Source organism: Heteronotia binoei, chromosome 16 (genome assembly GCF_032191835.1).
Source record: "Heteronotia binoei isolate CCM8104 ecotype False Entrance Well chromosome 16, APGP_CSIRO_Hbin_v1, whole genome shotgun sequence".
NCBI classification, from domain to species: Eukaryota; Metazoa; Chordata; class Lepidosauria; order Squamata; family Gekkonidae; genus Heteronotia; species Heteronotia binoei.
In genome coordinates, this window is record NC_083238.1 from 48,088,027 (window position 1) to 48,109,155 (window position 21,129).

At 46.6% G+C, this 21,129-nt stretch overlaps 2 protein-coding genes across 3 annotated transcripts in view; one reads left to right on the forward strand and one right to left on the reverse strand.

Annotated features, from left to right (window-relative positions):
* BMPR2 (bone morphogenetic protein receptor type 2) overlaps nucleotides 1–7,051 on the reverse strand; it is a 156,042-nt gene extending 148,991 nt beyond the window's left edge. For both annotated transcript variants that reach the window (XM_060256930.1, XM_060256931.1), the window contains exon 1: nucleotides 6,947–7,051. In XM_060256930.1, the coding sequence (XP_060112913.1) occupies nucleotides 6,947–7,019 (73 nt within the window). In that variant the 5' untranslated portion in view covers nucleotides 7,020–7,051. The remainder of the gene's footprint in view (nucleotides 1–6,946) is intronic.
* Nucleotides 1–21,129, forward strand: part of WDR12 (WD repeat domain 12) — a 344,303-nt gene that overhangs the window by 306,209 nt on the left and 16,965 nt on the right. The gene's annotated exons all lie outside the window — the stretch shown is intronic.

Genomic DNA, 21,129 nt, shown 5'->3' on the forward strand with positions numbered 1-21,129 from the left:
TTCACAGCTAGAACATTCTTGCCAGTTGGCTATTCTAGCCTCTACTTGAAAACCTTGAAGGATGAAGAGCTTCTGACCCTGGAAACGGGGTCACACTGGCTCTTTGCTTTAAAAGGTTCTCCTAATGTTCAACTGAAATTTACTCTCCCGTAAAAAGTCCATTCAACGCCACCTTTGCCCCTCCAGCAGCACAAAGCAATTCTTTGCCCTCTTGTTTACAGATGACAAACCAGTCCAAAACACTGCCACGGATTTTCAGGGCTTTCCTGTTTTCAGCACCTAAGGGTAGCTACTGCATAAGACAACAGAGGAGCTCATGGCAAATGAATCAATAACAAGACTTGCACTGCCTGCAGCATTTGCAATCCTCTGAACATGGACAAATTACACAATGCTCAGTCTGTGTTTGTGGATTGCTTGAGGAGACATGGTAGCTTGTGGCTGAGAGGAGATATCGATTATTTGAGGGTTAAGAGACATACTTCTCTGGCACCGCCCCCCTAATTTCCCCCTCTATCAGCTCTTGACCATGACTGGACCAGGAGAAAATGCCTCCTTTTACACACTTTTTCTCACCCCAATTTGATTGTGGGAAAGCCAGACTATGAAAATTACAACTGCACAAATGCCTAGCATGTCTGAAGTAGTGCCACTGACCATCTATGGTTCATAAGCCCTCCAAATAGTTTGGGCATCTACCTCACCCTTGGAAGAAATATACTGCAATTCTAGCAAAAAGAAGTTGTAGAGGTTGTAAAGAACAGAATCATCAACTAAGGTTTTAGAAAATGAGAAATTTAGCCAGGGTAAGCTACTGAAACTTAGCTGGTGTAACTTTATACCCCAGTACTTAACATGGGCCAAATTACAAACTTACCCCAATGAGAAAATCCAATTGTTTCTGATGTAAATTTATACTCTGGATACTTTGTTTTAACTTATAGGAAGGAAAGGATGAATTCTAAGTAATTTTCCGTCAGGGATGTCACTCACCACAGTACTAGCAACCATTTTCCTACAAGAGCAAAGTGATCAAGGAATTAACTTTTGAGATTCTGCAAGAAAAGTGCACCTATACAAGTGGCCGAAGTCAAAGCTACATTATTGATTACAAACTACTCTGAGCCCTAAGAATAGGGCACAATGTTAATCAGTTTGTAAGGTCTGGGGGATTTATTCATTTGTCCAACACAAAACAAATTCATGTTGAAAACTCAAGGAAGTCTGGCTGCAGCGCTGAAAGCACCCTCTTCCTTACCTACCAGAGCCAAGAACTCCTCTGTCCAAGTTTCCAAGTGTGGTCAGGCTGAAACCTTCCAATGGAAGGAAGGGGGAAAGTTGCTTGTCACAGCAGGCTTAAGAAATGTTTAAGAAATGGTAACTGGAATACTAACTTCCCAACGGCTGGGCTGATGTTTTCCCCCCTCTTGCCCACATGGTAACAAGGTAAAGGCAGTCCCCTGTGCAAGCACTAGTAGTTTCCGACTCTGGGGTGACGTCGCATCACAATGTTTTCATGGCAGACTTTTTACGGGGTGGTTTGCCATTGCCTTCCCCAGTCATCTACACTTTCCCCCCAGCAAGCTGGGTACTCATTTTACCGACCTCATAAGGATGGAAGGCTGAGTCAACCTTGAGCCAGTTACCTGAACTCAGCTTCTGCCAGGATCGAACTCAGGTCATGAGCAGAGCTTGGACTGTAGTACTGCAGCTTACTGCTCTGTGCCACAGGGCTCCTTATTGCCAGAATGGTAACCTGATACAAAAAAAGCCAGTGATTAGGCAAGGTATTTCAGGCTTTCTGAAGGGGCCTAGAAGAATCTGGGTTGGGAGGGTGGCCCTCTGAGGTTCTGACCAAACAGGACCTTATCCAACAGCTGGGATGATGACAGGAAGCCAATTTGCGCACATATTCCAGATGGCAGGTCAAAATAGCCATCTTGACATTAAGGTTATTTCATAAAGAAATGTATGTAAATATGGTCAAAAGCTAAAGGAACTCCAGACCCTGCCCTGCTTTCCTAGAGACTAATAGAGGATACAGAAGTGGGTTTTCACAATGCTGTGAATCCAGTAAGGAATTAAAGTATATTTAAGGTCCCAGGATAAGTTAATTTAATGTTTTCCAGTCTGTTAATGTCACTGAACTCAATCTTAAACAACTGAGGAAAAAATCCTGACCCTTCCTTTTGATTATAAGAGCATAATATTTGTGTTTGAAATTATTGCTCTGCTGAAGAATACACTATATTTTATTAACAACAATCTGATCTTACCAATATGCTATACAGAAACATTTTTAAAAGAGGCTGCTATTGTTTTCATTTTAGTCCTCTGGCTTGATAAGATGTCATTTTTATGCAAAAGAAACGTTCATAGTGTCTACTCCAAGCTCTTACAGCTGGCTGAGCCAAGATTCTGCCCAGCTCTGCAGAAAGTCAGCAACCAAAAATTCAATTACTATTACAACTAAAGCTTCTGTGAACCAGGTTTACATCAACTGCCCATTAACATCCGACAAAATTTGTTAATATGGCAAAACAGTAATAAATACCAATGATGCCGCAAAATTTTAAAAGCTGCTATTCCACAAAATTAGTATAGAATGCTGGGCAGTTAATTAAGACAGAACAATCTGGTATACATACAAACGAGGACCTGTCATGATTCAAAGTGGAAGAGGAAAGGTGATGGACATTTTCTGCATCCCCTCTGTTGCCCTGTCTTCCAAGGTCCTTCCCTGAGTTGGCTCCGTGGAAGAATGAGGGTGTTCTCTTGGCATCTGATACAACTCACCCTGTTCCAGCCCTACTTACCAGTGCGTCGTGGTTAAGGAGTTGGAGTAGCTACTCTCTCAGCCTTATTTACTTCACAGGGAGGTTGCAAAGACAAGTTGAAGGGTGGGAGAAGCATTCTGCAGCACTATTTCTTGGAATAAGGGGGCAGAGATGTGACTACAGGTACTTCCAGATCGTACTTTAGCCTAACTGCTTTGGTCTCATGGGCATCAAGACTCAGAGACCCTGGCTCTAAGGACAGGAAGGCAAGGCTCATTAAAGCCATTTGCTGATAGAGAAAAGCTCTCCCTATTGATTCCCCCAGCATCCTTTTGGCTGCAACAAGGAAGCAGGCTGTCCCCAGAGATCTTACAGGGCTTTGCTGGCGGAAAGAACAGACAGAGAATTTCAACTCTACAAGATCTCAAGAAACCAAGTCAGTTAAGAAGTCCACAAGCACAGCAATAAACAGTTGGCCTCTCCTTCATTTTATCCCCACAACATACAGCACCTTAAGACAGGGTGGGGAACAGTGGCTCTCCAGATGTTTTTTGCCTACAGCTCCCATCAGCCCCAGCCAGCATGGCCAATGGCTGGGGCTGATGGGAGTTGTAGGCAAAAAAACATCTGGAGAGCCACTGTTCCCCACTCCTGCCTTAAGACTTCCCCCTACCCGAGTCCTGTGAGGACTAGAGCAGATCCCTACCAGCACCCAAGACAGCAAGTTTATCACAGGGCGTTATAGCTATAGTGCCCCTGAAGATTAACTATGCAATAAATCAAACTTGCATGAAAAATTCTTTAAAGCAAAAACTTGCTTCCAGCTGTTCAAGACAATTACATCATCATATGACATACATCGTATGTTTTCAACTAGACGCTCAGAGACCAAGAGAGAAAAACCTGAACACCTCTGTGCCTAGAACCCATTTCTGAATAAACAAGATAATCATATTTCAGCTTTGTAACACTATACTTGACAAATGATCTAGTCATGAAACCTTGCATAGTTCAAAGTGGCTAAAAATCTCATCAATAAGGTCAATATCTGACCATTTTTTTTGCATTTCCTTTCAGTAACAGCCTTCATCATCTTTATTCTTTTCCTGCAGGAGTACAAAAGGAGTACAAAAGTCCCACCCATCCTCTATTCTTATCAAGGCAAATCATTCCTTAGTGTACCTAACCCAAAATTCACGTAACTATGACCAACATAAAACTTCTGATCTGAAAATGGAAGTGAACTGAAACAAGCAAAAATGAGACTGACAAGACAACAACATCCACCTTGAGTCCAAGAAAGAATAGCAGGACATAAATAAATAGAATCCTTTATTTATCTCACCTTTATAAAACAGGAGATTGAGAAACAAAGTTAAAACTCTGACTTGTCGCAGATTCGCATGCTCAGAGAAATCTGGGCTACCCAGCACCCCCCTCCCCCTACTTAGTAGTTACCTAGGAGAGAGGTGATGAGAAAAGAACCATCACACTCAGGAGGTCTGCCAGGAAACGTCCTTGAATGCAAGATCCCACACAAACCACATTCTGAGTGCTTGGATCAGGTCATTCAACTTCCTCCAATATCTCAGAAGACTTTAGTGACACTCCTAAGCACACTTTTGAGAAAGTACAGACTACTGGTTATTGCTTTAGTACACATTAATTTAAAAGACCATGATGTTACAAAAAAAGGTATGCCACAAAATCCACTTGAGCATTACTGGATATTGTTTTAGATCCAAGAGGGCAGCCGTGTTGGTCTGAAGCAGTTGAACAAAGCAGGAGTCTAGGTGCACCTTTAAGACCAACCAAGTTTTATTGAGAACGTAACCTTTCTTGTGCTCTCTAAGCACACTAAGCTCACGTTCTCAATAAAACTTGATTGGTCTTAAAGGTGCACCTTGACTCCTGCTTTGGATATAGTTTTGTCCACATAGACGCTAGTATGTATAACTGGAAAGTCATACAAGAAACACAGAGGGCTTTCCTATGACAGTTATTCAGTTCTGTTGAGAATGATTTCCCTTATAACATTTTCACTGTTTTCCAATACATCTAGCAAAAGATTCTGCTGACTGTAAATAGAGCCTATTTGTCTCATGATTATTTTCACTTATTATGTACTGAAGACCTTTACTGCTAATAAAATATTAGAGATAAAGCAAATGCATGCACAGCGTAATAGGTCTGAAGCAATAAAGGGATATCGCACTTGCAAAGGAAAAATGGCAAAGACTGTCAGTTCAGTAAAGCTGTCAAATAGTCTAAGATTCCAGAAGATTTTAAGAGATTTTTCCAGTCCAAAAGGTAGACATGGGAACCTCCAAAGGGCATGATTAATGGCAAGAACTAAAGAACTGGCAACAGCAATTCAACAGGCCTGGTCTCTGCTCCCCCTTACCAGGCACGTTCATTTTATTTATAATCAAGGCTATCACAGTTTTTGTTCATTCGAGTGCACACAAAATAAACCATTTGACATTTTGCCGAGTGGCCATTTGGGGGGGGGGGGGGGGAGAAATCTAAATTCTTGGGAGCCTACATTACCGTGTGGAAGATTTTATTATGCTCATTCAGTTTTAGCACAGAATATTTGGGAGTTTCAAAGACTCATTTTTATTCAAAGTTATAGCTCATAAAACTATCAAAAGAAGGGATGGTGGGCATCCATCAAGCATCAATGACACAGCCCAAAAGGTCAGCCTGCTCATCAACCACTCCTGTCCAATATTACTCAAGAGAAATTACTAAGTATGAATAAACAATCAACTAGTCTTTACATCATACCCAGGAAACAGACTGTGCAATTACTCCTAAGCAGCATTTTTACTTCAAAGAATTGCTCACTTTAATTTTTGTGTTATCCTGAAATCTTACTTCATAGATTAGACTTCTCATCATTGGTTTTGATCCTGCATACAGCAAGCCGTAGCCTATGGTGCTTCAGGATCACCTGCATTTCAAATTTAAAATGGTGGGTAGACATTGGCTTACACCCAACATCTGGAGAGGGGAATCAACCAAAACCACCACCCTCTTCTTCGGAAGGCGGAAGTTCCCTTAAATCTCCAGAATTGTGCTGATGTATGCCAAAGCATTCATTAAAGGATCCATGTAATTAAACAGTCCCTTTCAATATAATTCCTACAAAATCTCTCTCAAGCATTCTTCCCCATTCATGAATAATTAGATGTAAAGACAGGTAATTTTCTCCCTCATTGGCATCTAAGAGAAGACAGAACTACTTTTAGGTTTCCGAAAGTTGTGACAAAAACATACACAGGAAAAAATGTTAATGCATAATAAAGCCTTAACACTTCACAGTGTTCTTGCACCTGAATCTTCCAAGGCAGTTTCTGACAGCATCAAATTTCGACACAGTGACCAATGAACACTGTTCCTATTCTTTAATAAGATGACCAATATACTGCCAGCAGTTCAAAAAAGGCATTACGAAAATAGTGAAACACATTTTTAGAGAAGATATATATTTTATAGAAGATGTGTTGCACAACCATGCATCAATATTTGTTTGTTTCAAGCTTGGTTTTCTTATTTCACTGCAAATATTGACAGTTTATTTGTTTAAATCCCCCCAATCAGACATTGTTTCATCCCCATTCAAAACATACTTAGTAGTTATGAAGTACCCTGACCATATGGATGGCAGTGAACAAAGATCTCTTACACAAGGTGCTAAGAAAAATGTTTTCAATGCACACATTAACTTGTATTCCATTTTGATTTTATACACAGCTGGGGTTTTTTTAAAAAGTGAATGGTGAACAATATGATCACATAACCGAAACAAAAAAAATTAAACCTAAGCAAAAACTGATGATATGTCCAATAAAACATTTGAAAGGAGAGCCGCTCCTTTAATTCAGCATCTGAGACCTGACTGAGGTCCCCAAACCAAAAGGTGTCTTTCTCAGCCAGAAACCCAAACGCTGGCCGGCCGCACCCCTTTTGCCACATTAAAACGCTCAATGCGGACGCAATCCATTGAATGCTTAAGCCAAAGCGTTTGAATCGACCCTGATTAATACCCACAGGTTTCCACAGTGCTAAATCGAAGTTTTAAAAATCGGTTCAAAATCAAAGTCAGCCAGCCTCTCAATTCGTCCGCAGACCACTTTTCAACGTTACACCCACTAGCTACTTACCAGCCGCAATGCTGAGCAGCAAGGTGGCATTGGAGAAGAGCAGCGCCAGCAAAAGGTGCAGCGAGGCAGTCATATCTGGGAGGTGTGGGGGGTGCAGCCGGGTGAGAAAGGCAGTGTAATTTCTCAAAAAGCCACGATCCAGACAGGAGAAGGAAACCTCCCGTCTCCAAAGCGTCCTTTTTTATATATAAAACCACTCTTGCCTTACAACAATCCAGTCTGAAAGGGCAAACAGCAGAGGAGCGGAGCTGCCCGTGGTCTCACTCCATTACGCCAATCCGTCTTCATGTTTCACGTCTTCGCTTCCCTTCTTGGCTTTTCTTCTACAAAAGGAGCTTCGGGGGGAAAGCGTGTTGCCCCAAAACGGGCAAGTCACCATTGAGGAAAAAAGAAAAACAGAGCACTTATACACACGAACAGAGGTCGTTTTGTACAAAAATAGGTGGTGGAACTCATCCAGGGATTGTTATGCAGCTGCACCTCCTATTCAATGGACAAGATAGATGGGGAGGAGAGGGAACCGTCAGAAAGGTTCAGGAGCTGTGCTCCTGTGAGCTCCTACTGAATTCAAGGCCTGCACATAAACACCCCTAAATCCCCAGATTTACTTCTCAGGCCTATCAAAACAACCCGATTTGAAAAGCATCCTTTTTCCAAAGAGGGGAAAGAGAGAAGTGGGGGGAAAAAATCGATTGTCACTTAGGAGCAGCTAATTCCAAAATCTCCCCCCTCCCTTGAAAAAAAAAAAGAACACCAAAAGGCAAATCCGGATTGCGGGTTTTAAAGGCCCAGGTTTCCAAGGAAGGCAAATCCGGATTGGGGTTTTAAAGGCCCAAACTTCCAAGGAAGGCAAATCCGGATTGCGGGTTTTAAAGGCCCAGGCTTCCAAGGAAGGGGGTGGGGTTTGGAGGAAACACCCCTCCAAATATATATATATATATTTTTTTTTTTAAAGATCTCTCCCCCTGTGGGAAGAGGAGAGGCTCCCCCGCCAGTCAAGTCACTTCACATTTAAAAACAACAAGGCGGCGTCGCCTCCCGGACAAGGAATGTCCAGCGCCTGTTGCCCCATAACTGGGACGTGAAGGACCCCTTGAAGAGCCCGAAAAGCCGCCCCGACCTAGCAGGGGGAAGAGGAGGCGGCCAAGGGCTGCTGCTGCGGCTGCTTCTCGGCGGCGTCTCCGGCGCTTCTCGGCATCCCCCGGCGGGGCCTTGGCTTCCCTGAGCCTCTCTCGCGGGCCGGGAACGAGGGGGGACGCGGCCTCTCCTCCCCTCACGGCGCCTCGTCGGCGGGGCGGCCTGTCATGCCCAGCTTCTCCACACGCCTGGTGGGGCCCGTCGTCGCCGCCGCCGCCGCCGCCCTCAGGGCGAAGTGTGAGGCGGGAAGGAGGGCGAGGAGTTCTCTCACGCCGCCTCTCCCGTCCCCGGCGGCGGCTGGGCTGGCTGGAAGCGGCAGCAGCGGCGGCGCCCCCTTTCCTCCCTCAGACCAGACACAAAGGGGAGTCGCCGCTCAACTGCCAGCCTCAGCGCCCGGCCCCTGGGCGCCGCCACGCCCCTGCCCCGCCCCCTGCCCCGCCCCCTGGCTCCGGGCAGCCGCTCTCCGACCACCGAAACAAAGGGGAGTTGCCGTTCAACTGCCAGCCTCAGCGCTGCCCCGCCCCCTGGCTCCGGGCGGCCGCCCTCCGACCATAGAGGCAGAGGGGGAGAGAGCGGACTCGCCGTCCCAGCGACGCCCACTCGCGGGCGTGGGGAGGAGAGGGAATGTCGGTCGGCCGGCCGCACCGATGTGTTGGGGAGGATTCCGCGTTTGCCGGATGGTGGCGTGCAAGGAAAGTGACGTGGGAGGGAGGGAAAGAGATGATGGAGGAGGAGGAAGAGGAGGAGGAGAAGAATTGCAGATTTATACCCCGCCCTTCTCTCTGAATCAGAGCCTCAAAGCAGCTTACAATCGCCTTTACCTTCCTTCCCTGAGAGAGTTCTCACAGCAGCTGCCCTTTCAAGGACAACTCCTGCAAGAGAGCTATGGCTGACCCAAGGCCATTCCAGCAGCTGCAAGTGGAGGAGTGGGGAATGAAACCCGGTTCTCCCAGATAAGAGTCCACCACACCAAACTGGCTCTCCAATTGGCGCTGTCCAATCTCTTATTTGTTGTTATTTGGAGATCTCCCCCAACTTCAGGGCTTTCTTTGAGCAGGAATGCACAGGAAAGCAGTTCCAGTTGGCTTGGTGTCAGGGGGTGTGGCCTAATATGCAAATGAGTTCCTGCTGGGCTTGGAAGGTGATTTGAAGAGAGGCAGCAGACAGCCCCATAGCTAGGGGCTGCAGGGGGAGGGGGCATTGGGGCCATGCAGGAGGGGCCCTTTAAATTGTGCAGGAGGCTGGTGACTGCTCCTGCCAACCCTCCTGCATAAGTTAGACCCCACTGATCAGCTGATTTCTGGGCCCTATAAACGGCATGGGAGGGGCAGCAGCTGCTTCCGGATGCCCCTCCCATGTGATTTAAATCACGCAGGAGAGAGGCAGCAGCCTGAAGGTGAGGGGCCACCCAAAACTGTCAGGGGGCCAGGCCCCATGGGCCCCTGGTTAGCTACGGGCCTGGCAGCAGATACTATGTTGAAAATGTGGTACCTCTGCCTAAAAAAATAGCCCCCCCCCCAGAGCCCCAGATACCTACAGATCAATTCACCATTATACCCTATGGCAGGGGTGGCCAATGGTAGCTCTCCAGATGTTTTTTGCCTACAACTTCCATCAGCCTCAGCCAGTATGGCCAATGGCTGGGGCTGATGGGAGTTGTAGGCAAAAAACATCTGGAGAGCTACCATTGGCACCCCTGCCCTATGGGAATTGGTCTCCATAGGGAATAATGGAGTGCCCAGCAAACGTTTCCCTTCCCCCTCCCCCTCTCTGATGACATTAAAGTGGGGGGAGGGCCTCCAAACCAGGAGATCCCCTGCCCCCACCTGGGGATTGGCAACCCCACCCCCCTCCAAAAATAATTGCTTTTGGGCTCCATTGTTCAAACCCCTGTGAGAAGTTTGCTGAACTCTAAGGTTTGACAAACTCTCTAATATTTCCCCCCATCTAAAATTGTGAAATAATCAAAACATCTAAAGCAGACAGATGGAAATCTTCCTCATGCCACTGTGGCCACGTAGGAGAAAGTAATCTAAAAAATTTGATGAGAGTCAGGTTTTATTACGACATTTATAATTCAAGAAGCATTTTCAGGTAGGTGCTGCGCTGATATAACTTAGTCCACCTTCCAGTGATATCAGGGGTGTGTGGCATATGCAAATGTGTTGTGCTAATGAGCTCCGGCACCTCGTCTACTAAATGACCCCTGTTGTGGCCTAATATGCAAATAGGTCCTGCTACAAAAAAAGCCGTGGATTCGCTCAGGGCCAGCCCAAGGTTTTTGGAACCTTTGGCCAATGTTTCCCAACCCATTGGCTCACAATTCTTTCCTTCCTCCTTACTTTTCCATGCCCTGAGTAGCTCTTACCAGTGCTTCAGCCTTCGTCACCCTCACCTTCCAGCTCTTACGGTAAAGTTACTAGTTGCCAGGCAGATTTTATCCCTCCAGTGTTGAAAACAGACTTGGAGGCAAGTACGTGAGATGCCAGCATGGAGGATGAAGAGAGAGAGAGAATGATGCAAAAGCCGCAGGTAGCCATTAGGGAAGTCTGGCCTGTGACCGCTCCCAAAGGTTTCCCAGTCCACTTTGGGGTCACGTCTCACAAGGATGGAAACACTGCTCTTGTCTACAAAGGAGCCCTGTGACATTAATGATTGTTGGAATCAGCCTTCGTATGCACATTGTTCTGATCCAGGCGGAGAAACCTGTCCATTGAGGTAGATCCTTCCCACAGATTAGCCTTGCTTCACTGCATACTCTTTGAAGCCAACCTTTGTGCATCTTTGATGTTTCTTATCATATCTGTTAACTAGTGTCATTGGTTTTGCACAGCTGGTTAGCAGCTGGCATCTGCATATCTTGTTTATTTCATCTACCCACGCTGGAGACATTCTTGCCCCCAACAGAATTCCCTTATCTCAGCCTTTGTTACAGAGAGGAGATTCCATTGTTCGTTTGTTTCACATCAAATTCTTCTAATTTTTTTAACCCCTTGTGCCCCTTTTATTTCAGTTCACAGATCGTATACTTTTTAATTTGGGATTAAAATGGAGAAATAACAAAACATACAAAGCAGACAGATGGAAATCTTCATCATGCCACTGTGGCCACATAGGAGAAAGTAATTTTAAAGTTTGATGGGAGCAAGGTTTTATTATGACAATTATGATTCCAGGAGCATTTTCAGGTAGATGCTGAGCTGATATAATTTAGTGCACCTTCCAGTGATGTTGGGGGGGGGTGTGGCATATGCAAATAAGTTGTACTAATGAGCTCCAGCACCTCTTTTTCTACAGAATGACCCCTGGCCATCAGTGTTGGTTTTAGTCTCCCTCACTCTTTCTCGCTGTATTTTTCATGTTACCCCTTTTCTGCTCTACACTCAGGCTTCCTCTGTCTGTTTGGCTTTGCCTCCTGCAACAGCCATTTCGTAGTTGCGCCACCACCGACGCGTCTGCCAGCTTCCAAAAGTGCCCACTGGCTCAAAAAGGTTGGACACTCTTGATCTAGAGGACAATTCCAAGACTGCAGTGACTGTGTTGTGCAGATGCTAGTCTGAACAACGTATGAAGGATACTGAGCTGGATTGGCTGCTGCCACCTTTTGCCGGCTGGGAACCTGAGCCTACTTTCTCTATCCCTTCCATCTCCGTGCCAGGGTACCTGTGGAATGTAACCTTCCAGGGGGAAGGAAAAACAGTCTTAAATTCAGCAGGTTCACTTTCCCACCGTGTAGAAGACCTCCCCAAGACAAAGGTGAAATGAAAGAGTTTGACAGGCGTTACCCACATAGCCTGATCCTCTGCTCATTTTCTAAAAAGCTAGTCTTCATAATGAGTGTTACTCTTAAGTAGGTGCACATAGGTTTACAGTACAGGTTAGCAGGAGCACACAGGTACGCAAGGTGCTTTAAAGACCTTTGCGTTCCCCAACGGGACCAAAACTACCTTGGAAAATTAAATTTGTCTGAGAGAAAGACTTAAAGCATTATGGATATGGACCAGAGCAGAAGTGGCTAGGGCTGCCAAGTTTCCGGGCCGCGTGGGGATTCAGCCGCCCCCAGAGGTTCCCAATCCACCAGGCCACATTGGGCTGGCAGGGGGGAGCCTCTCCTGATGTTGCCGCTGCAATGATATCACTCACAGTGACATCATCGCACCAGCGACGTTGCGTGCCGGGCTGTTTCTAGGAGCTTCCAGGAAAACTCTATGGTTTTCCCAGATGCTCTAGCAATTCTGGAGGGAAAACTCCCATGTTGCCACGCATGCAAAAACAGTCCCAGCTGTGGGGGACTTGGCAATCCTAGGGGTGGCTAACCTTGCTTCATGTAACAACCGCATAGAATAAATGTCAGATGTCTGAGAGCCTCAAGATATGGCCATCAGATGTTTGAGGGAAGGAGGAAGGGAGAGATGGAGGAAGAAGGAGGGAGGGAAGGAAGGAGGGAGGGAGGGAAGGAGTGAAGAGAGGAAGGAAGGAAGGAAGGAAGGAAGGAAGGAAGGAAGGAAGGAAGGAAGGAAGGAAGGAAGGAAGGAAGGAAGAAGGAAGGAAGGAAGGAAGGAAGATGGGGGAGGGAGGTGAGCAAAAAGCAACTTTAATGCATTCTCCTGACTGCCAGCTGGCTTGGCGAAGCGATTTAAAGAGAGAAATGCATTTTCCAAGTTGGCCGACAGGGTGTTGGGGACTTCAAGAGCCACACAATATGTGTGAAAGAGCCACATGTGACTCCCAAGACGCAGTCTGGCCACCCCTGGACCAGGGTCTTTCTGACCCTAGGAAAGTTTATTCCCTGATTTGTGGGTCCATTGAGGAGAGCGGTTCCATGGGGCAAAGGAAAGGAGACTTTCTGCTTCTTCTATCAGTGAAGATTTCATCCCAGCCTCCCAAGCCCATGTGGCTATGACGCCATGCCAATCCTGAGAGCCTGGAATCAGCTTTCCCAGAGTTGGAAAGAACTGTGGGTGGAGGGAAGTTCTTCAATTCTGCCTCCATACATTGTGATAGCCCACTGCGTTATCATCACGCTGTGGTTTTCATTATACCCTGACAAACAAATGAGTGATATGCAGGGGTGGAATTCTAGCAGGAGCTCCTTTGCATATGAGGCCACACCCCTCTGAAGTAGCCAATCCTCCAAGTAGGGCTGCCAAGACCCCAGGCCAGGTGGGAGTTCCCCCGCTCTTAAGGTTCCCAACCCGCCAGCCCACACTGAACCGGTGGGAGGAACCTTCCCCGACGTCACTGCTGCAGTGACGTCACCCAGAAGTGACATCATCACACTGGCAATGCCGTGTGCCAGCCGCTCTAGGCGTTTCCGGGAAACTCCATGGTTTTCCCGGATGCTATAATAATAATAATAATAATAATACATTTTATTTATATCCCTCCCTCCCCACCGGAGCAGGCTCAGGGCGGCTCACAACACATTAATCCAATATACAATAAAATCATACAATTCAATAGTTATTACACTATAAAACCAACATTTAAACATTTCTATTTAAAATTAACATTTCTGGTGCTATATTGCAAATTTAATTATGATTGTAATGGCTCTAGCAATTTGGGAGGAAAAACTTTATGGCCAGAGGCTGCGGGGGACTTGACAACCTTATCCAAGGCTCTTTTTTGTAAGCTCTTGGAGGACTGGCTACATCAGGGGGTGTGGCCTCATATGCAAAGGAGCTCCTGATAGAATTCCACCCCTGGTAATATGCAATATTCCTGCACATGCAACGTATCCTCTGAGTCTAGGCACATTTCTTTGGAGTTGAGTTCCATTGTACTCTGTGGGGTTTTCTCCCAAGGAAGAGCAGACGATATGGCAGCTTCAGCTCCCTGGCTAATCTGCCACAAAGCACAAGGGTTGAATTCTTACCATATTCTCCGGAATGATTGCCTAGCGCGTGATGAGTCTGGAGCAGACACTTTTAGACATAGCAGTATCTCGCTGCTGTGCCAAAACCCAAGTGTTGCAATCGAGCCCAGTGCACCCAAGTTCAATAACAACTGCAGATGAGCTATTGTTGTACCAACATGCTTGAATTTCATCTGAATCTCTCCTCGTTTTTAGATCTGAGTCAAAGAGCAGACTGGCAAGGGACATTTGGGGACAGACCAGGACTGGTGAGGAGAAACTGAAGCAATAGGGGAAGGAAGCAGACGGCAGGAAACGAGAGCGGAGCATGCATCTGTGCTGAGCGACGAAGTTGTCTCATTTATTAATTTTTTTTGCTGCCTTTCTGCCTAATAGGGTTGCCAAGTCCAGTTCAAGAAATATCTGGGGACTTTGCGGTTGGAGCCAGGAGCAAGGTTGTGACAAGCGTAATTAAACTTCAAAGGGAGTTCTGGCCATCACATTGAAAGGGACCGCACACCTTTTCTCCATGCCTTCCCTCCATTGGAAGTAATGAAGGATAGGGGCACCTACTTTTGTGGCTCATTGAAACCTGGAGGGCGTTTTGAGAAGAGGCATCTGATGGTATGCTGAGAATTTGGTGCTTCTACCTCAAAAAACAGCCCCCTCAGAGCCCCAGGTACCCACAGATAAATTCTCCATCGTACCCTATAGGAATTGGCCGGCCCAATGTGGTCTCTATAGGGAATAATGGAGTGCCTAGCAGACTTCCCTACCTCCACTTTCTGATTACCCTGAAGCGGAGCGAGGGTCTCCAAACTGGAGATTGGCAACCCTAAAATTGTCTCCTTTATTATTATTATTTTTTGCCATCCTTCTGCCTTACGGAACTCAAGGTGGCTTACAATGTAAATAAGGAACCACCATCAAGATACATAAAAGACTGTGATTTAAGGTCACAGTTCAGGACAGCCAAATAGATAGAATAATTAAATTAGTCAAATAGTATCCTAAATAAACCTCCATTTAGAATGAAGGAATTTGAATCCCTAACACTGCAATCCTAAACAGGGTGACACGCTTCTAAACCTGTTGAAGTAAAGTCTGGGTTTTTAAACGGAGTTGCCAGATCCAGGTTGGGAAACTCCTGGAGATTTGGGGAAACAGGGACCTCAGTGGGATACAATGCCCTAGAGTCCCCCCTCCAATGCACCCCTTTTCTCCAGGGGAGCTGATCTCTGTAGTCTGAAGATGAGGTGTAATTCCAGGAATCCCCAGGTCCCACCTGGAAGATGGCATCCCAATTTTTTTAAAGAAATAGTTATTTTAATCATTCTAAACATGTAAGTCATTCTAAACATGAAGAGTAATGGGGATAAATCTATCTATCCTGTCTATGTTTTAAAAAAACTAAATAGACCATTGCTGAATTGAAGGAATGATGGCAGTTTTCCAGTTCTTAGCAATCATAGAATCATAAAAACATAGAGCTGGAAGGGACCCCCTGCACAATGCAGGAAACTCACAAACACTTCCCCCCTAAATTCCCAGGATCTTCATTGCTGTCAGGTGGCCGTATAGCCTCTGTTTAAAAACCTCCAAGGAAGGAGAGCCCACCACCTCCCGAGGAAGCCTGTTCCACTGAGGAATCGCTCTAACAGTCAGGAAGTTCTTCCTGATGTTGAGTCGAAAACTCTTTTGATTTAATTTCAACCCATTGGTTCTGGTCCTACCTTCTGGGGCCACAGAAAATAATTCCACACCATCCTCTATACGACAGCCCTTCAAGTACTTGAAGATGGTGATCATATCACCTCTCAGCTGTCTCCTCTCCAGGCTAAACATCCCCAGCTCCTTCAACCTTTCCTCATAGGACTCAATGCACATCTTTGCAGCATACAGCAGTAAGGAGATTCTTTCGATTGTTGCAGAAACGTATTTATGTGAGACCCAATCAATACCCAAACATATTAATGATTTAGGTCTTTGGTAATCAGGTTGTAATACTTGATCGAATATATTCTACTAACTTTTGTGGATTTATATGGGTATTGAATTTGATTTCTCAGCTTTGGAGCTTTAAGTGCTGTTGATACATGGCGTCTTGATTTGTGTTGTCATTTTCTTTTCTTTTTCCTTTAAAACACAATAAAATGTTAATTTACAAAAACTAAATAGACCAGCAGTGCCTGCTCACAAGAAAGCCTTTCCCACCGATTGGATGTTTTATCATGCTTTAAACCAAAAGCCCCTAAAAGAACCTTTATAACAAACAAGTTTCTCAAATGATAAAAACAAGATATGCAAAAGGCCAATCATGCAAACGAAGAAGAATCTTTTGCCATTCAGGTTTTTTAAAATTCCTCCCCCCCTTGTTTCGCAATGCAGCTTCTTCAGGGGAATCTTCTGGTCTTTTGATATTTTCACAAGAACGCCGGGTCTTTCAACCTGGGCCGCACCATACAGAACAACGGCCACCACACCTCTGGCAGTGCCCATAAAAGCAGCCTGCCTGCGGAGAGAGCATGCAGCTGGCTGGGCGGGGAAGCCAGCTGGAGTCTTCGGCCAGAAGGCCTCGTAACCTTGGTCTCTTTCTCGATATGCGGCAAGTTCTTATCGGGTCTTCCTGACCTCCGAGGCAGCTGCAATGGAATCTCAGAAGTCAGATGTGTTGAAATAATCAGCTACTGTATTTTCCCACAGATACGAGCGGTTATTGGAATGAGCCGCTTCCTTGGTCTGTGTTCCCAGGATTATTTCTGTAGGCCAGAGTTCCTCCTCCCCTGCTGCTTCATTTAGGGTTGCCAATCCCCAGGTGGGGGCAGGGGATCCCCGGTTTGGAGGCCCTCCCCCCACTTCAGGTCATCAAAAAGTAGGGTTGCCAATCCCCAGGTGGGGGCAGGGGATCCCCCGGTTTGGAGACCCTCCCCCCGCTTCAGGGTCGTCAGAAAGCGGGGGGAGGGGAGGGAAATGTCTGCTGGGAACTCTATTATTCCCTATGGAGATTTATTCCCATAGAAAATCATGGAGAATTGATCCGCGGGTATCTGGGGCTCTGGAGGGGCTGTTTTTTGGGGTAGAGGCACCAAATTTTCAGTATAGCATCTAGTGCCTCTTCCCAAAATACCCCCCAAGTTTCAAAAAGATTGGATCAGGGGGTCCAATTCTATGAGCCCCAAAAGAAGGTGCCCCTATACTTTATTATTTCCTATGGAAGGAAGGAATTGAAAGGTGTGCCGTCCCTTTAAATGTGATGGCCAGAACTCTCTTTGGAGTTCAATTATGCTTGTCACAGCCTTGATCTTGGCTCCACCCCTAATGTCTCCTGGCTCCACCCCCAAAGTCCCCAGATATTTCTTGAATTGGACTTGGCAACCCTATCAAAAAGCGGGGGGAGGGGAGGGAAATGTCTGCTGGGCACTCCATTGTTCCCTATGGAGACTGATTCCTATAGGGTATAATAGAGAATTGATCCGTAGGTATCTAGGGCTCGGGGGTGGGCTGTATTTTGAGGTAGAGGCACCAAATTCTCAGTATAGTATCCAGTGACTCTTCCAAAAATACCCCACAAGATGCAAAAAGATTGAACCAGGGGGTCCAATTCTATGAGCCTCAAAAGAAAATGCCCCTATTCTTCATTATTTCCTATGGAAGGAAGGTATTAAAAAGGGGTGCAGTCCCTTTAAATGTGATGGCCGGAACTCCCTTTGGAGTTCAATTCTGCTTGTCACACCTTTGCGCCTGGCTCCACCCCCAAAGTCCCCAGATATTTTTTGAATTGGGCTTGGCAACCCTAGCTTCACTGATACTGTGCTAAATTACTAGAGGGACAAAACCTGGCTTCTCCCTTCTGTAGGAGAAAGACTTTGATTTCTCTCTGTCTTTTCTCTAGCTAGTGGTTAAGAGCAGCGGACTCTAATCTGGACAACCAGGGCTGATTCCCAGACTCCTCCTCATGAAGCCTGCTGGGTGACCTTGAGCCAGTCACAGTTCTCTTGGAGCTGTTCTCACCGGAGCAGTTCTCTCTGGACTCTTTCAGCCCCACTTGTCTCACAAGATGCCTGTTGCGGGAAGAGAAAGGGAAAGGAGATTGTAATAGGGTTGCCAGGTCTGACTCAGGAAATATCTGGGGATTTTTGGGGTTGAGTCAGGAGAATTTGGGGGGGGGGGGGTGGAGCCAGAAGCAAGGTTGTAAAGCACAATTGGATTCCAAAGGGAGTTCTGGCCATCACATTTAAAGGGACTCCAATCCTTTTAAATGCCTGCCTTCCATAGGAAATAAAGAAGGATAGGGGCACCTTCTTTGGGGGCTCATAGTACTGGACCCCCTCATCCAATCTTTTTGAAAGGGTGTTTTGAGGAAAGGCACTGGATGCTATGTTGAAAATTTGGTGCCTCTACCTCAGAAAATAGCCCCCCTAGAACCTCAGATACCCATGGATCAATTCTCCATTGTAGCCTATGGGAATTGGTCTCCATAGGGTATAATGGAGTGCCAAGCAGACTTCCCTCCCATTTTCTGATGACCCTGAGGCGGGGGGAGAGCCCTCAAACTAGGGATCCCCTGCCCTCACCTGGGGATTGGCAACCACATGGAAACTTGAAACCTGGTTTTCCCTGATCTCATCAGTCTGGCTCTGTAACCACTAGCGCACACCGACTTTTTGGAGGATGACATTAGTGGTTCTAGTCATGAACAAATGCCATGGAAATGGTATCTCGCCACACAGGAGTGGAATTCCAGCAGGAGCTCCTTTGCATATTAGGCCACACACCCCTGATGTAGCCAATCCTCCAAGAGCTTACAAAAAAAAAAGCGCCTTTTAAGCTCTTGGAGGATTGGCTACATCAGGGGTGTGTGGCCTAATATGCAAAGGAGCTCCTGCTAGAATTCCACCCCTGCAGCCATGTATATGCTAAACAGGGACAGAAGCTGACCAGTCGTGCTGATGTCTTTTTTCCAGAGGCGCTACAGATTTCCATGAACTATTTCCAGGCTGATTTCTCACATTGTTTCATGATTCATTGTGAAATGGCGTCCTTGGGGAGATAAACTACGCAGGGACTGATGGGAGGTGGGAGGAAGACTTGATCGGATGAAGCTCACCCCTCTTTCTCAAGCACTGAACAATGTTTCAACTGAGCTGCTAGGATAGGACTACTCAGGGCTTTTTTGGTGGAAAAGGCCCAGCAGGAACTCATTTGCGTGTTAGGCCACACCCTATGACATCACCAATGTTTCACATGGGGTTTTTTGTAGAAAAGGCCAGGCATGGACTTATTTGCATGCAAGGACACACCCTCTGACACTAAGCCAGCTAGAACTGCGTTCTTGTGCGTTCCTGCTCAAAAAAAAGCCCTGAGGCTGCTACGTAAGAGATCTCCCAGAATTACAACTGAACTACAGAGATCGATTTCTGGGGGGGAACAGGGCTGCTCTGGAAGGTAGACTCTATAGCAGGGGTGGTCAAACTTGCTTAACGTAAGAGTTGCATAGAATAAACATCAGATGTTTGAAAGCCACAAGGGAAGGAAGGGAGGGAGGAAGGAAGGAAGGAGGGAAGGATGAAGGGAAGGGATGGAGGGAGAGGGAGGGAGGGAGGAGGGGAAGGGAGGGAGAGGGAGGGAGGAAGGAAGGAAGGGAGGGAGGGGAAAGGAAAGGAAGGGAGGGATGGAGAGAGGGAGGGAGGGAGACAAGTAGATGGGGGGAGGGAGAAGTGGTATTAATCTAGTTAATACCAGTTGTACACCCAAAGCGTGTACAACTTGACCCGGAGAAAGGAACTGTAAATTGGCTTTCAGTTCACAGGTCCATAATTTGCTATGCTGTTTTCTGGAAATACCTCAGAAGGGTTTCACGCATGATTAGCTCGAACAGTTTGAGCGTTCACAGCAGAACGTACATTTGAATCCAGGTTTCCCCAGTCTGCATTCAACCCTCTATCTCCTGCACAGCATGGGCGCTCTAATCATGTAGTATAATCACCTCATGAAAGGCTGGAAGCAGGACGGTAAAAGGATGTCGGGCTTATAGATGAGGAGGAGCCGGCAGGTTGGCCGGCAAGAGATAACATTCACCACAAGAAACGGCTCTGAAGAGGGTGAGAGGTAGCAGAGCACGCTGTCAGCCATTTCTCAGGCTCAGGGTTGCTGAGGGTTGCTGGATCTGTGTTGGGAAATACCTGGAGACTTTGGGGGTGGAGCCAGGAGAGGGCGGGGTTTGGGGAGGGGAGAAGCCTCAGCAGGCTATATGTCATGAGCCCTGATGAGGAGGAGCTGGAAGGGTTAACAGACCTCGAAGAGTTGCCAGCCAGTTCCTCAACTGAACAAACAGCAGCTGGCCCATCAATCACTCCTAGGCACCAGTGTCAGCTGTTGACAATCAATCTCCTCCAAGCTCTCCTCCTTCCACCTCAAGAGTTCAAAGCAGGCTTTGGAAAGAACTTTCAGAGCAAAGACATGAAGCACGCCAATGTTTCAGATCTCTCTGCCCTGAGTTCTAGCAGAGTCACTGCCACCCAAGGAGCAGGCTAATTGAGGCTTCCTTATAGCTCCCACCCAAGATCTGGTAACCTTGTGGAAGCAACAAGTCTATTCTCTGGCTTGCATCCACGCTCCTTCCTGATGCTGACCTGCTTGATTTCCTTGGCACCCTGACCTTTTGGCTTTTGGACATTGACTTCTGATTCCGGTTTGCGATTCTGCATTGGTGACTTGGCTCCTGCTTGACTTCCTGGACTTTGACCTTGGACTGGCTTTGGACTCCTGCCTGCCTGCACCCTCAGAACGTGACACTATAATACAATAGAAGCCACCCTTCCAAGCAGCCATTTTCTCCAGGTAAGCAGAATGTCATCTGGAGACTGGGTGTGATTCCAGGAGGTCTCCAGGCCCCACCTGAAGGTTGGAAATCGAAACGCAACCTCAATCTGGCTGCTGGCCATCTTCTCATAATTCCACCCCCCCCCCCCCCCAAATACATAAACAAATAATAACCCAGTCTCATTCAAAGTGGTAGCAAATTTCTGAGCTGCATGCCAGTCGCCTCTTCAGTGTCTGGACGCAGAAATGTGCAAGTCACCCCAAGCCGCTTCTGGCTTTTAAATTTTATTTTAAAGAAGCCCAAACCATACTACAGAGGACGGTGTGCAACAGCCGTCTGATCACACCAGTTGCCCTGCAGTCAGGA